Source organism: Glycine max, chromosome 18, assembly GCF_000004515.6.
Source record: "Glycine max cultivar Williams 82 chromosome 18, Glycine_max_v4.0, whole genome shotgun sequence".
In the NCBI taxonomy this organism is placed as follows: Eukaryota; Viridiplantae; Streptophyta; class Magnoliopsida; order Fabales; family Fabaceae; genus Glycine; species Glycine max.
This window is the reverse complement of record NC_038254.2, coordinates 41572397-41588040: the sequence shown is the minus strand read 5'-3', so window position 1 is coordinate 41588040 and position 15644 is coordinate 41572397. Positions and strand designations below refer to the sequence as shown.

General features: G+C 30.9%; 1 protein-coding gene across 20 annotated transcripts in view; it reads left to right on the top strand.

The window, feature by feature from the left end:
- Positions 1–2140, top strand: part of LOC100807316 (uncharacterized) — a 6007-nt gene extending 3867 nt beyond the window's left edge. For 4 of the 20 annotated variants that reach the window (XM_006602481.4, XM_006602482.4, XM_006602480.4 and 1 more), the window contains 2 exons: positions 541–1735; positions 1827–2140. In XM_006602481.4, the coding sequence (XP_006602544.1) occupies positions 560–1714 (1155 nt within the window). In that variant the 5' untranslated portion in view covers positions 541–559 and the 3' untranslated portion in view covers positions 1715–1735; positions 1827–2140. Of the gene's footprint in view, positions 1–537 lie in introns of all 20 variants that reach the window. The other 16 variants (XM_041011877.1, XM_041011875.1, XM_041011876.1 and 13 more) reach the window with 9 other exon arrangements.
- The last annotated feature ends 13504 nt before the right edge of the window (positions 2141–15644 follow it).

Sequence of the window (15644 nt, the reverse complement as noted above, 5' to 3'; positions counted from 1 at the left end):
ATACCATAGAATCAAAATTATGACTTTTCTTGGTTATCATGTCTGTAGGGAAGGATAGTATTATTGGCCTTCCACTGTTGTGTAAATAAAAGGGAAAAATGTTATACTAGATTTAGTCAAAGTCAATTTTTCCCATTTGTATTTTGTTCCTTTTTAATGTTTGAGAGGAGGAAAGAAAGGGCAAATATAATTAGATATAGAAGAATGCATAAAAATTGGTTTAGAGGAAGTAACTAGAAGTCTGAACAATATTATCCATCAATCTTATCACCTTCCTTCTTGGTGTTGTTTATACATTCACAATAGGGCAAAGCTTAAGTTGTTCATATGGACTTTATTATACCTAGTTTTAGTATGTTTACATTTTTATTGTAATCCTTTGCTTGTTCCTAGATAAATAGAATTTTTCTTCTACAGCAGACCATGTTTTTTATTCATAATTTTATGTCAAAAATTGTATGCTATCTTGTTATGAAAAAATGAAAAAAATTTGGTCCGGTTACTTGCAACCTTTTCTAATTAGTTCAATATGTTTAGTAGTTAACACAGTGTGAAGAAGATGGCTGGTATTAAGAGAAGATTATGTAGTGATTCAGATATTCATGCTCTTCACAAAGAATTGGATGAAGTTTCATGTCCTATCTGCATGGACCATCCACATAATGCTGTTCTCCTCCTTTGCAGCTCTCATGAGAAGGGCTGCAGATCTTACATTTGTGATACAAGTTATAGACATTCAAATTGCCTGGACCGATTTAAAAAAATGAGGGACAATTCTAAGGAGAACCAAAATTTACCCAGTTCTTTAGTAAACACAAACAATTCTGGTAATAGTTTTGATGTTAACATTACTGTGCAATCTGACATGCATGATGTTAATGATCTCCATCAAAATGAAATTAATACTCTATTATCTGTTGGACTTGCTCAAGGATCAAGACAGGGTGATGCCCAAGATCCAAGTAGGCATTTAGACCAACATGATGAAGGGATTTTAGAAACTGCTGATTCTGAGACCTTGCAGGACAGGGCTGTGCTTGAGGATTTAGATGCAGATGCATCTGAGTCAAAATTAAACTTGAAATGCCCTTTATGTAGAGGCTCAGTATTGAACTGGGAGGTGGTTGAAGAGGCTAGAAATTATCTGAACATGAAGAAGAGAAGTTGCTCAAGGGACTCGTGCTCATTTGTTGGTGATTATCTGGAATTGCGTAGGCATGCAAGGAGAGTTCATCCTACTTCTCGTCCCTCTAATGTTGATCCTACAAGAGAAAGAGCCTGGCGACATTTTGAGCGCCAAAGAGAATATGGTGATATTGTGAGTGCTATTCAGTCTGCCATGCCTGGAGCTGTGCTAGTTGGGGACTATGCTCTTGAGAACGGAGATGGTATTGGTAGGTTACAAGATGAACGTGTTGAAGGCAACATTGACAATGCTAACAGGCCTTGGTTAGCCACCACTATCTTGTTTCAGATGATGGATAGCACCATTGAAATTGTTAGGGAACCAAGAGCACATTCGAGTGCATGGACAAGGCACCGTCGTTCATCTGAACGTCGGCGCTATCTGTGGGGTGAGAGTTTACTGGGTCTTCATGATAATGACATTGAGGATGATCTACGTATATTTAGGGATGCAGGTGAAGATGCATCTCCTGTGCCAAGGAGGCGTCGGCGTTTGACCCGGACAAGGTCCAATGAAGATCAACCTTGATGACTGCCATAATTTTACCTGGTAATATTTATAGTTCAGTTTTTGCAGGAACTTGTATTACTTGAATTGTTTTGGATTTGTCATCAGTTAACCCACTTGGTTTCTTCACTAGAATTGTCTGAACAGCATGCAGAACTTGTTCAAAGTTTTGTACTGGAAACATGCATTAATGTACCAGCTTTGGACCCAGTAGAGTATGCTGAAGCAGCAAGTTCAGAATAAATCATGGTCAAATCCTTAAACACAAGTTTAATTGAAACAAGGAAAATTGCTAGGAGGATGTTTTCAAAGAACCCTTTAATGTAAAGACATTTAGCCTTGGGCACGCTAAACATCTGGGTGATTTGGAAGGTTATTGCACAGTTAATATTTGTATTATTATGTATAACTTGTACTGTAAGTCTATGTTGTTCAATTCTTATCTAATCTCTTCTACTAATTTTTTTTGTTTTAAGCTTGAGAATATTGTGTGATTCTTATGAGGCACATTGTATATCTGTTTGCTGGGGTATAATGAAAAATCTAGACAAGTACCCTCATCTGAAACATTGTCTCACGTGTTAAGCTATGCTTCAAAATAGTTATTATTTCTAGGTCATTGAAATAAAAGGATGGAAGGGACAAAAGAAAGTGGTGATTTAGAAAAGTAACTGAAGTGGTCTGTGAAGTAGGGGAGCTATCAAAACAATTTTAATATTTAAATGTTTGAATGTACTAAATCAAGAAGTTTAAACATATGTAGAGAGAGAGAGAGAGTAAGAGAGAGAGAATGCATATTTAGAGAGTAAGATTTAGTTTTTAATTAAACATATTTTCTCACTTTTTATTCTCTGTATACTCTGAATTGATTGCGGTTTGACTGCTCAAGCTTATGTTAACAAATTTGGTCCTTTTAAAATAAAAGGTGTATTTTAAAACATATAATAGTGTTAATTGAGTGGAAATTAAATTCTCAGTTAAAATTTTAATATTTTTTTAATTTATTATGATTTTAACTTTTAATTTTTTAAATAAGGTTTATAATTATATACATTTTACTTTCTGAAATGCACATTATACATGAAAGATCATTAAGAAATGCCTACCTGTGAATTACGTGTACGTTTTATTGTCTAGATAGAATCTCGCAGGAATTCCTATTAGGTTGACAAATACTAAATTTTCAATTCCTTTAACTTTGGGTTTATCCCAATAGTCAGTCATTTGTTTATTAATTATGAGTCTTTAGTTATAATAGTTTCGCTCAAATTTGCTTTTTTTTTTAATTTTTTTTATTTTGAGAGAAATGCTCAAAATTTGCTAACCACTAATCCTTTCATTAATTTATTAGAAGTAACATTCTTAAAATATCCTAAAGAACGAGGTTTTTTCACAAAAGCACAAATAGATCAAAATGTATGTGGATTAGTGAGTGTTGAGATCAGCATATTTTAGAAAAAAAGTTTATAATTACAATTACAAAAAAAAGTAAATAATCTAAATAGTTAATGAGTTTGAAAATTATTCACTCGTGTACATGAAGTCCTGTCATTCCAAAGTAAAAAAATACAATTTCTAAGAATGATTTGTAATAAGTCACGAACCTTTTAAAATATTATATCATTTTGTATAGTTTTTTTTTTACACATGTATATTGATAGTTTTTTTTTTATCATATGTATCCTTCTAAAAGATAATCTTATTTAAGTTAGATAAATATTATGAATAATAAAATTCTTTCTTTAAGTATTTAACAGAATTGTATTTTCAGACTCAAATATAAAATCACCTAAATTAAAACAATTTGATATCAATTGATTTACGTGTTTGATGTGATGTATAATAATAATATTTGTTACAACATCCTTGGAATACAAAATTTATAGTCTTAAATTCTCTATTTTAGCTATAAATAATATTTTAAAAGGTAAATTACAACTAAAAACACGTTGAACAGTCTGCAACTTGTAATCTTTGATTTCATAAGAATAGTAGAATCAACTGGTTTCATGGATCTTAGTTGTGCAAGTTTTTGGTTCACTTGGTCAAACAAACACAAACTGTCTGACCTGTTGAAAAGGAGCGATTAGATCACGCTTTGGCCAACACATAATGGTGCATTATTGAATAGTGGAACAAGAAGTGTACGTGGCAAAAAATGATTTGATACTATTACATCATTTTGTTTCATGAACTTGAATATAATATTTTTTAAGACAAAACTTAGAAATCCGTTGTGCCAAAGAAATTAGGAGAGGTGAGGTGACCACCAACGATTCCATTTCTACGATCTCAGACCCTTCAATCCCAATTGGTGCCTTATTTCTATCAATTTTTTTTTTCATGTTTCATTATTTTTCTCAATTTTCTATAAAAATAATATATTTTAAAAATCATTTGCAAGTAATAATAATCATAATAATAATAATAATAATAATAGTAATAGTAATAATTAGTTGTGTAAAAATAATTATTAGTTCTTTTAATTTTAATATATATATATATATATATATATATATATACATAATATTATATATATTAATAATAATTTAATAAACTAATTGACACAAATGGTAGCAGTTGGTGAGTAAAATTTAATTATTTTTATTAATTTTTCTTAAGTTAATTCTAACTCAATTATCTTTATTAATTTTTTTAAAATTATTTTATAAATTTATCAATATAATATTTAATAATTATTTTTATACAAGATAATTAAAAAAGGAGCTTAACATGTAGTATATGAAATTAAAAAATAAATAAAAATTTGAGCTTGACTCTTTTACATAATCAACTGAGAGTGATATTTCAAAAAAAAGTGATATCTAAAAAATAAGTGAGAGATAAAATGAAAAAAAAAATATTAATTTATCAACAAGAACATCACATAAACACACTAGTAACTTTTAATTAATTATTAAGCTTTGATTAGTGTATATGTTATATTGAGCCTTATTGGGTTTCAATCAATTATTAGTCCATAAGTTATACAAAAGTCATATTGAGTCTCAATCAATTATTAATATATGTTACACTAAAGTCATATTATTGGAGAGCGATGAATGCATAAGTTACACACTGAACCTTTATAAATAATTATCGAACATTGGTTAGTGAATATGTTAAATTATGACTTATCTGAATATTTGAGATAGAATATAATATTAATATAAGTTTTATACGAAAATAGTTTAAAATTTAAACTTTATTCTTTTTTAATTTATTATATTTTTATAATCTTATATACTATATTCTAAAATATAATATAAAAGATTAAATTTTATTTTCGTACAAATTAGAATATGTAAACTTTATTCTTTTTTAATTTATTATCTTTTAAAATATTTATATATGTGATTTAATGACAATATTTTTTTACTTATATTAAAATATTCTTGTTACTTTTTATAATATTATTTTTATTTATATTTAACTTTATTTAATCAGGTATGTAATTTTTTTAAAGAATTAAATTATATATTAAACACACACAATTAAATAAAATGATAGTATTTTCTATTTTTTAAAAATATTTATGTGTGTGATTTATTGATAATATTATTTTATCTATACTACAATAAATAACATGAATATCTTAATATATATAAAAAATGTTATTAGTAAATCACAAGCATTATTTTAAAACATAAATATAATTTTAAAAATAAAAATAAAACTTATATAAATATACATATTCTAATTTATATGAAAATAAAATTTAATCATATATATTATATTTTAAAAGATATTATATAAGATTATAAAAATATAATAAATTAAAAAAGAATAAAATTTAAATTTTAAACTATTTTCACATAAAACTTATATTAATATTTCATTTTGTACCAAATATTCAAATGAACACTTGGATGTAATAATAAAAGAGTGTGCTTCTCACTCCAAGGACTATGGTTTTAGTCCATTTTCAAGCATTTTAAATTTTCTTATTTTTTTAAGAAAATGTTGGTCAACTCTCTAATCTAGTCAATATTTAAAACTTAACAAAAAGGTTAGTCAACGGTTAAAATCAGCACATTTTGAAATATAGGGGGACAGATTTTACAAATAAACCTTAAATTAAAGAGTCAATTTGGGATTTTAGTGAATACATAAGTTACATCTTATTAGGCTTGCTTAGTGCACATATTGTAATAAACTCAAATTGGATCTTCACCAATACATAAATTTCACTTACACAGTATTGAATCTTAATGGATCATTAGTGTTAGACTTATATCTTGTATTTTAAAATACTTAATTTTACAAAATTTGATTATGACATATTTTCATAATATAAAGGGTCTTATTTATTTATGATAATTTTTAAATAATTATATAAAATAAACAATTATTAAAAAAAAAACAAAATTAAAAGACTATTGATAAGCATGATTAACTTATATTATTCAAATAATGTAAATATTGATTTGTTAATTTTATTAAAAATTATCATAGTATAGTTAAAAATATTATATATTTATTATGATTTATAAAATTTGCAAAATATTGGTTTTAATTTAAAAATATCACTAATATATTAATTTCAAAATTTTGCAAGTATAAAATATATTTAAGTATATTATATATTTATTATCATTTATAAAAAATTAAAAATTTAGTATGTCATTTTATTTAAAATAAAATTGGTTGCTAATCTCATATACCGAAGTGCTTTCGGTTGCTATCTTATAACAAAACGACCGAAGCATATTTAGTTGTTATTTTCTTGTGGCTCACTGCCAATAAGAGTCTTCCTACTAACCAGTTTCATCTGAAACATCATTTGTTTGCGGTTTCTGTTTGTAATAGGTGTGGAGCTCCTCAACAATCGATCATTCATCTTCATGATTACAATAAAGCTCAGCGTATTTGGAACCTACTTCAATTAGACGTTAACCAACAAGCCTTTAATCAAGACAGCACATCGTGGATTCGTCATTATGCTAGAAAAAGAAGTAAGTTAGGAACGTTTATTATTAGAAATGTTGAAAAAAAAAACATAACTCACGAACTTGCTAACATTTATTGTTTGAAAAGTTACAAAAAAGTGTAACTCAAATAATAAACTAGTAACATTTTATGCATGTTACTATATGTTTGTCCAATAATGTATTAACACGTCACTTCATAACGTAATATTTTTGCACAAACAATTTTCATAGTAATACACAATAGTCATATATATATATATATATATATATATATATATATATATATATATATATATATATATATATTCATCTCACATGAAAGAAAGATCACAATTTGAAAAATAAAATCATCTTGAAATGGCTTATCGCTTCTATCAAATTTTTCTCTTGGGAGTTTTATTTGTTTCCTCTGTTTTGGCATTAGGTAATTGCCAGAAAGATCTCATTGATCTATTTTTATTTTATAACATATAATTCTCATGAGAAAAATGATACTGTGATTATATTTTATCTATATACATTAAAAAAAGATGGAAAAACAACAAAAGTAAATAATTCTATATCAATTTTATGTTTAAATTTTAAATAACAAAAGCAAGGAGTTCTTTTCATCAAAATTGTGAACTTTTGTTCTTATTGCAGGACCAACAACAGTACCAAGCAATCCCTTAAGCTTAAAGTGTGGGGAAATGAGATGCAGTATAAGTAATCAATTTTGCAAGGACTGTTGCATTGGAGAAGGGTATACGAATGGCTTTTGTAAGAAAAGAAAGATATACTATTTTTGTTATTGTCAGTAGTGTTGAGTGTTGTTCCAATGATTATTTTATAAATTACAATAAAACAGGTTCTTGAACTAAGATTTTATTATGATTATAGATGGTAGAAGTTTGGTGCCATAAATCATCACTGGGTCATTAGCAATGTAATTTCTTTAAAATAATCATTGATCCTCATTTGCGGGACATGATTTTAAACTTCATGAAATCATTTCTAAAAAGATGGGCTAGAAAATGAGAATTCTCATTTGTTCAGATTAATAAGAAAACATGTTTAGCTATATAAATAATTTTGCAGGAAGTAAGCTTCCCGCTTTAGCATATTTTTATTCCTATAAGGAAGGTTGGGTGTATGATATACTCCAATCAAATACATTTTTATTGATTCATAAAAATATTTTTATAATCTTTTTAAAATATTATTTCTCGTTTTTAATTTGAATTAACGACAACTACAAGAGATACAGCTTTGTTATTAAACCCATCGTGATGGTTTTGAAATAGATAACGGAAGCTACTTTACGAGATCTGAAGTTCAATTAGAAAAATCCAAACAATTATGTGATTACGGTAATCCACACATACTTTTTTTGTGAAGGGATGTGGGCAAAGCACCCACAACCAAGATCAACTAACTATTATGAGAAAACATTATACAACGCAAATCACCCATTAAGGGCTCAGACACAAAGATAGGAGCATCGGTAAACACATTACATTGCTCTAAGATTCCTAAGCCAAATTTGGGAAAGCCATCTGCCAGCCTTGGTCAATCAGCTCAAGCACACCTTGAGAATCTAACTCAATGATTAGTTCCCTAAAACCCTACTCATGCCAAACGCAAGCCATTCAAAATACTTGAACACTTCGCCATATCCACCCCACACATCACCAAAATGAACTAGCAAACCCCAAGATGAATTGGCCATGACAGTCACGGAAAACCCCACCACAAGCAGCCTTGCTATCCGCTGCACAAACTGCTCCATCACAATTAATTTTGATAACTCCAGCAGGCGGTGGTCTTCATTGCAGAACCTAAGCCAACCCATCAAAAGTAGTTCCAGAATCCTGAATCATCAGCTTGAAGACATCAGCTCTCTACAAATCCACCATCATACACTTAACATTGTGAAAAATCTCCTCATTTGTCCAGTCTCTATTCCTAAAAATATGCTCATTCCTTCTCCACCATAATCTATCCAGGACCACCTACCGATGGTTAAAAATGTTATTGGTATCCTGCCCATGGTTAGAAATAAGACTCTCATACGTAGTTTTGGTAGTAAAGTTTCCATCTGCAGACCTACCCCACTGCGGAGTATCATCATCCATTTAATGGTTTTGATAGCTTTAATAGTCTCAGCAGGAAGAAGATTAAGTTTTTCTAAATCTCAAGCTCTATCACGAGGTACAAAGAAGCAGACTTTGGATCCAGGCCTTTGGATTCAGTCATCCTACCATTTCCAATTCACCACAGCAAATTCTGAGAAACATTTTGCCATCCATTACGAATGCCCTTCCAGAAGTTAGACCCATTGCTTGTGGTATCTATAACAGGAATCACTGATTGGCCACACTTGTACTTGGCCCGAATCACTTAGAGACCCAAGGATCCTTTCCCCAGTTACAAAGTTGCCACCCAACTTTCACAAGGAGTGCCTGGTTAACATGTCTGGTCTTTCCCATAGATTTAGGCATACAAACACCATTCCATCCAGGCCCATGGGTTTTCCTACTTTCACTAGAATTGCCCCAAACAAAACTTCTGCATTTTTTTTTATCTATTTCTTCACAGATAGAGACAGGAAGAATATTAGATTGCATGACATGCGTGGGCAATGCTTGCACGACGGATTTAGCTAGAGTAAAACGTCCCGCAAAGTAGAGCATGTTCCTTTTTCAGTTTCTTAAACGCTGGTTGATCTTATAAATCAGAAACTGGTATGTATGCTTATACACTCGATCCTGGTGCGAGGGGATACCAAGTATTTCCCAAGATCTGAAATGTTCTCAAAGCCCAAGAGCAATTTGATCCCAAATATTCCAATGCACATTATTAGAAAAAAAAGACGCACTTCTCTTGACTAACTTTTTGAAATAATAGCAATCAAACTAAAAGAGTTAAATAGTGTGTTAATCAAAGATGCTAATTTTTTGTCAAATAGTTACTTTAATCATAGGCTTAGGAAGATAGAAACAAATGATGAGAAAAACAAGTTTGATGAAAACAAAATATAATCGTTTAGTAGTAACAAAATAATATTTTCACAAATGTTTTTCAAAGAAACACGTGGGGTGAAGATAGTGTAATAATTTTGGTCTTAACATTTTGGAAAATGAAAGACTCCATTAGTTTTGGAATTGAGAAGCCAAATTTTGAATGGGTGGTAATAATCACTAATGGGTGGTAATGACTACTAAATGCATTCTTGATGATAGAATATCCATATATAGCACATGTATTTGGCCCTTATCTCTTCCAATTCATCTGATACACCATCTAGAGAGAGAGAGAGTGAGAGCTTGGAAGAACCTAAACAAAGCAACTCTTTCATGACAATGGCTGGAAGTATATTTTGATTTTTGTTTTTCCGCATTTTGTTGATGACCTGTGTTTCTTTTTGTAGTTTGTAACATCACAGGTTAAAAATTTTAGTTTAACATTTGGTATCAGAGCCTCAGTTGCTTTTGTCTTGTCCATTTTCGATTTTCAGTATTTTTTCGATTTAATTTCGTTTATGGTATGAATGACCTTGTTTGTTAAAAATAAGATTAGAATCATTAAAGGTTTTTTGATATGTAATTGTTTTTCATATGTTATATCCTTATTCTGTTTACCTTTAAAATTTATGGAATTTTGATTTATTTTATGCATGAATATATTCTAGAAAATTTTATTCTATGCATGTATATATGAAATCAAATGCATAATATTATGTTTCAATTATGAAATTATATGAGAATCTTATTCATAATTATATTATATCTTGATCTTGAAATGTATAATATGATTTATTCTCATATAATTAAGTTTTATGTCTAAGTGATCTTTATAATTTTGATTAATTATGGATTAGCCACAACATCTATATTTTGATTAAAATTATATATTAAGTTGTTTAAAGATCATATAAGGAATTAGACATACTATTGTGATTAATTGTACTTATACAATGAATTTTATCCCACGAGAATTTTTATTATATTTGTATAGTAAATTGGGACAAAATGACATATTATTTTTCACGGTTTACCCATAAGCATCATGAGGTATGTATAATTTGTCGACTTTATCATAAAGTAAATATTTGTGATAGAAATTAAATTATTTTTATGTTGTACCCGTAAAGCATGAATTTGAGTATGTAATTTGATTATTCTATCGTAAGGTTTAATTGTTTCGTATTGAATTAAAAATTTAGCCCACAAGCAATTTTTATGTCACAAGACTCAATTTTCTAGTATGTTTACAATGGTAAAAGATACAATTAAGATTAGTATGCCTCAAATTTTGACATAAACCTTTGAATTTTGCAGCTTCTCAAACTGTTAGTTTTTCTCATATTCAATGTGATGTTCCCGAACTCAAAGGAGATAATTATAAGATATGGAAGGAGAGAACTTTTTTGCAATTGGGGTGGATGGACATAGACTATGCTATAAGGAAAGATAAACCACTTGCAATCACTAATGAAAGTAACCCAGCTGATGTTGCACTATATGAGTGAGGGGAGCGATCCAACCGGCTCAGCGTGATGTTCATTAAGACCAAAATCTCGGCTGGGATACGCGGTTCTGTTGACCAACATGAAAGATCCGAGACTTGCTTAAGACCATTGATGACCAGTTCATCACTTCAAATAAGACTTTAGCAAGCACCCTGATCATGAAGTTTTCCTTTCTTCGGCTCACCAGTGTGAAAGGTGTGCATGAGTACATAATGACAATGTGAGATATTTCAACTCAACTTAAGAAACTGGAGGTTGATATGTTTGAGTCCTTCTGGGTGCACTTCATTTTGAACACCCTTCCGCATGAATATGGGCTGTTTAAGATTTCCTACAACACACATAAGGACAAATGGTCTATCAATGAATTAATGACCATGTATGTTCAGGAAAGAGAAGGGCTTGTAATGGAGATGAGTGAGAGTGCATTGTTGACAACTGTTTATGGGAAGAACAAAGGAACTAAGTCTCAAGCTAATCAGAAGGGGAATGGTAAAATACCACCTGAAGCTGATATTAAGAAGGTGGCAAAGTGTTTCTTTTGCAAGAAGAAGGGACACATGAAGAAGAATTTCCCCGAATTCCAGAAATGGCTTGAGAAGAAAGGTAAATCAATCTCATTAGTATGTTATGAATCTAATATGGTTAGTGTTAATATTAACACCTGGTGGATTGATTCTGGATCTACTATTCATATTGCAAATTCTTTACAGGATATGAAAAACCTAAGGAAACCAGTGGGAAGTGAGCAAAGCATTTTATTAGGCAATAAGCTAGGCTCACCTCAGGAGGCCATTGGAACTTGCATTTTAACTTTAAGTAGTGGCTTTATTTTAAAATTAGAAATGACCTTTTATGTACCAAGTTTTCTCAAAACTTGATTTCTGTTTCTAGACTTGTACCTTTTGGATATTCCTTTTATTTTAAAGACACATCATTTGAGTTATTTTATAATTCTAAATGTGTTGGGAATGGTATCTTATCTGATGGTCTTTATCTTTTTGGTTTACAAAATTATGCCACTTATAGTTCAATGCATGTTCAAACTGGTATTAAAAGGTGTAATATTAATGATAATTCCTCTATGTTATGGCACCAGAGATTAGGACATATCTCCATTGAGAGGATTAAAAGATTAGTGAAAGATGGGGTACTCGATACTCTAGATTTTGTTGACTTTAAGACTTGTGTGGACTGCATTAAGGGTAAGCAGACCAACACTGTTAGACAAGTGGCCTCAGATATCTTAAGAAGGGGGGTTGAATTAAGATATTCCAAACTACTTCCCCAATAAAAAATCTATTTCACTTTTTATTCAAGTTATAAATTCCCTTAATAATGAACTTCTTGAATATTAATTCAAATAAAACAATTTGAATATGAATATAAAGCAATAATAAACAAAGGAGATTAAGGGAAGAGAAAGTGCAAACTCAGATTTATACTGGTTCGGCCACACCCTTGTGCCTACGTCCAGTCCCCAAGCAACCTGCTTGAGAGTTCCACTATCTTGTAAATTCCTTTTACAAGTTCTAAACACACAAGAACAATCCTTCCTTTGTGTTTAGAATTCCTTTACAACAAGAGACCCACGGTCTCTTAATCCTTTAGAGAATGAGGAGAAGGAGAAGAATGAATCTCTCTAGAAAGAGATAGATTTTACAGATTGAGCACTCAAATAATTCCTTAATGAATTTCAATTGAATTGGCCAAGGAATTCTTAAGAGGATAAAATGATTTTGCTCTTTTAGAGGATAAACACTTGTTGTTCTGAAAAACTCTGAGCAAATTCGTGTTATAAGTCACATATATATAGACCATTGGTGGTCATGAATAAAGCCTTTGAAAAGTTGTGACTCTTAGAATTATTTTTCTGAAAATCCTGTCTGGTAATCGATTACAGGAATTGTGTAATCGATTACAGCTTTTAAAATTTGAATTAAAACGTTTATTAACTGCTGGTAATCGATTACCAAAATTATGTAATCGATTACACAGTCTAAAATTTCGAATTAAAATTTTAGTAGCTGTTATAAAACATATTTGGCCACCGGTAATCGATTACATCCTCTGGTAATCGATTACCAGAGAGTAAATCCTTTGAAAAACACTTTTTAATTTAAATTACTTGGCCAAACCTTTTGCTAATTCAATTAGGAATTCCCTTCCTAATATACTAGTGATCATCTTGATGTTGTGACTTGTAATCTTGAAGTATTGTCTTGAATTTAATCTTGAAAAGCCCATTTGCATCAATTGCATCATATCATCATGATCATCATCAAAACACCAAAGACAATTGCATCTACAAACACGTCTAAGAAAGGTGCTAACAGGAGTTCAAGCATATTAGAAATAATTCATACTGATATTTGTTGTCTAGATATGGATGCACGTGGTCAGAAATATTTTATCACCTTTATAGATGATTGATGGAGGCCGTACCCGAATCAAATAAACATGAAAATGCAGTAACTAGGAAGTGATCCTAGGTCGTTTCCCAACGAGCAATGATAAACCAATGTTCATAATATACTTGCAGTAACAATAACGATGGGGGGGGGGGGTTGTTTGTTTTGTGAAATAAAGAACAAGCAAACTAGAATACGAAATTAATAATATTAAAAATGGGTTGTTTCCTCTGATTCAAAAGCCACTCTCTTGTCCTAGGTTATGGAGAATTCGTCCCTAACAGTTAACCACTTAATCCAACCCTATTTCAATTTACTAAGCGAAAATCGACTTAGGGCTGTCAATACGTGATTAGGCAACACGTACACCAATTAACCCTTCATCCATTAAGCATGAACGCAAGTTAGGCTCAGAGGCAATTAATCGAACGTGAAGCGTGCACATATTAATATTAACGAATGTGGGTTAATTGGTGAAGGGAAAATTGCCAGGATGCTACATTATAAACGAAACCTCGAAGAGAGTTGAGCTTCGTCCTCAGAAGGAAACAACACCAGAAAACTTAGCCTTTCATAGATTCAATAAAAGGAGAAAACGTAAATGAAAATAAAAGCAGAAATGTAAATGAAAGAAGAAGAAGAAACAAGAACGAAATTGTAATTAGAAGCAGAAAATAGAAAATTGCATTACGTGAACAGTAGCATTCGAACATAAAAACGTAAAACATAAACCCTATGTTCTGAATAATAGTCTAACAGAATAGCCTTGCACGAATCCCAAGGCTGCTATTTGAAAGAGTCACTCAAAGTCACTAGGTCCTATTACATTATTCTGGCCCAAAACGAAATAAACACTGCACTACATAAAATAAAATTGCAATCTCCTAATTAGAAATTAACTAAGGTAAGCGCTGCTTTATTTTCCCTCTTCAAGTCCACAACCAAAATTCGGATTAAGCCCAATGTTTCATTAATTCCTGAAATTAGATTAAAAACATCAAATTAGCTAAATGAGCCCAAATAATAAAACTGCCTAATTAATTTAACAATTAAGACTAATCAGTGATTAAAATGGTGCGAAAAGGGTTTAAGAAATAGAAGAAAATGATGGCACATCAAAAACCCCCATACTTAGCCTTTTGCACTCCTGGGCAAAATGAAATAAAGAAAAAAATCCAAGGATATCAAAGAGAGACAAACAAAAACATTCACATATTTCTCAATGAACATCAAGGAATGAAAGTAATGGGTAACATCTAACATAAGGAGATCCGAAAAGTCAAGACATTCATGAAAATCATCCAAGCAACCTAATCATGGCAAAATAGTTAATCAGCTCAAGAATGAAAAGTGATAAAGCCTCACAAGATATACACTCTATCTCTTAAGTGTCTAGGCTACTATTTACCCTCAAAGCACCCATGAAAACAAACACCACATAAACTTGGCAAGATTCTAAAATTGACAATCAACCCATAAACACAAGCACATGAGGATCAAAAGGTCTTTTAAGATTGTAATGGGGCCAAGGACAAGGTAGGAAAAATATGGAATAAGTGGCTAAATCCCAAAGGAATAGAGGAGCAATGGCTAAATCCTCAAGAATCGATCATTCATCTTCACGATTGCAATAAAGCTCAGCGTATTTGGAACCTACTCCAATTAGACATTAACCAACAAGCCTTTAATCAAGACAACACATCTTGGATTTGTCATTATGCTAAAGTGCTGCTGGGATCTTATTTGTGGTGGATTTCTGGGTTCTTTGGAAGGACCAAAACACACTCATCTTCCAAAATACAGGGTGGGAAGATTGGTTGGTGCAATCCTTCCCCGCAAGGGCATTGGATAGAAGACTCCAAGTAGATTGGGCTAGAGATGCAAGAGAAAGCCCTAGGGTTCTCATGAGCCTTAGGGTAGATTTTGGACCTATGGGCTAAGTATGAGCCTACTTATCTTTGTACATATTAGATTAAGGTTTCATTATTTTTGGGCCTTGTATTTAGGGCTTCATAATGTAGGTAGGGTACCCTAGAAAAGTAGGTATTTTCCGCCTTTTGTTTTTTAGTTCTCTTATTATAGTTTCCATAATTCCGTGC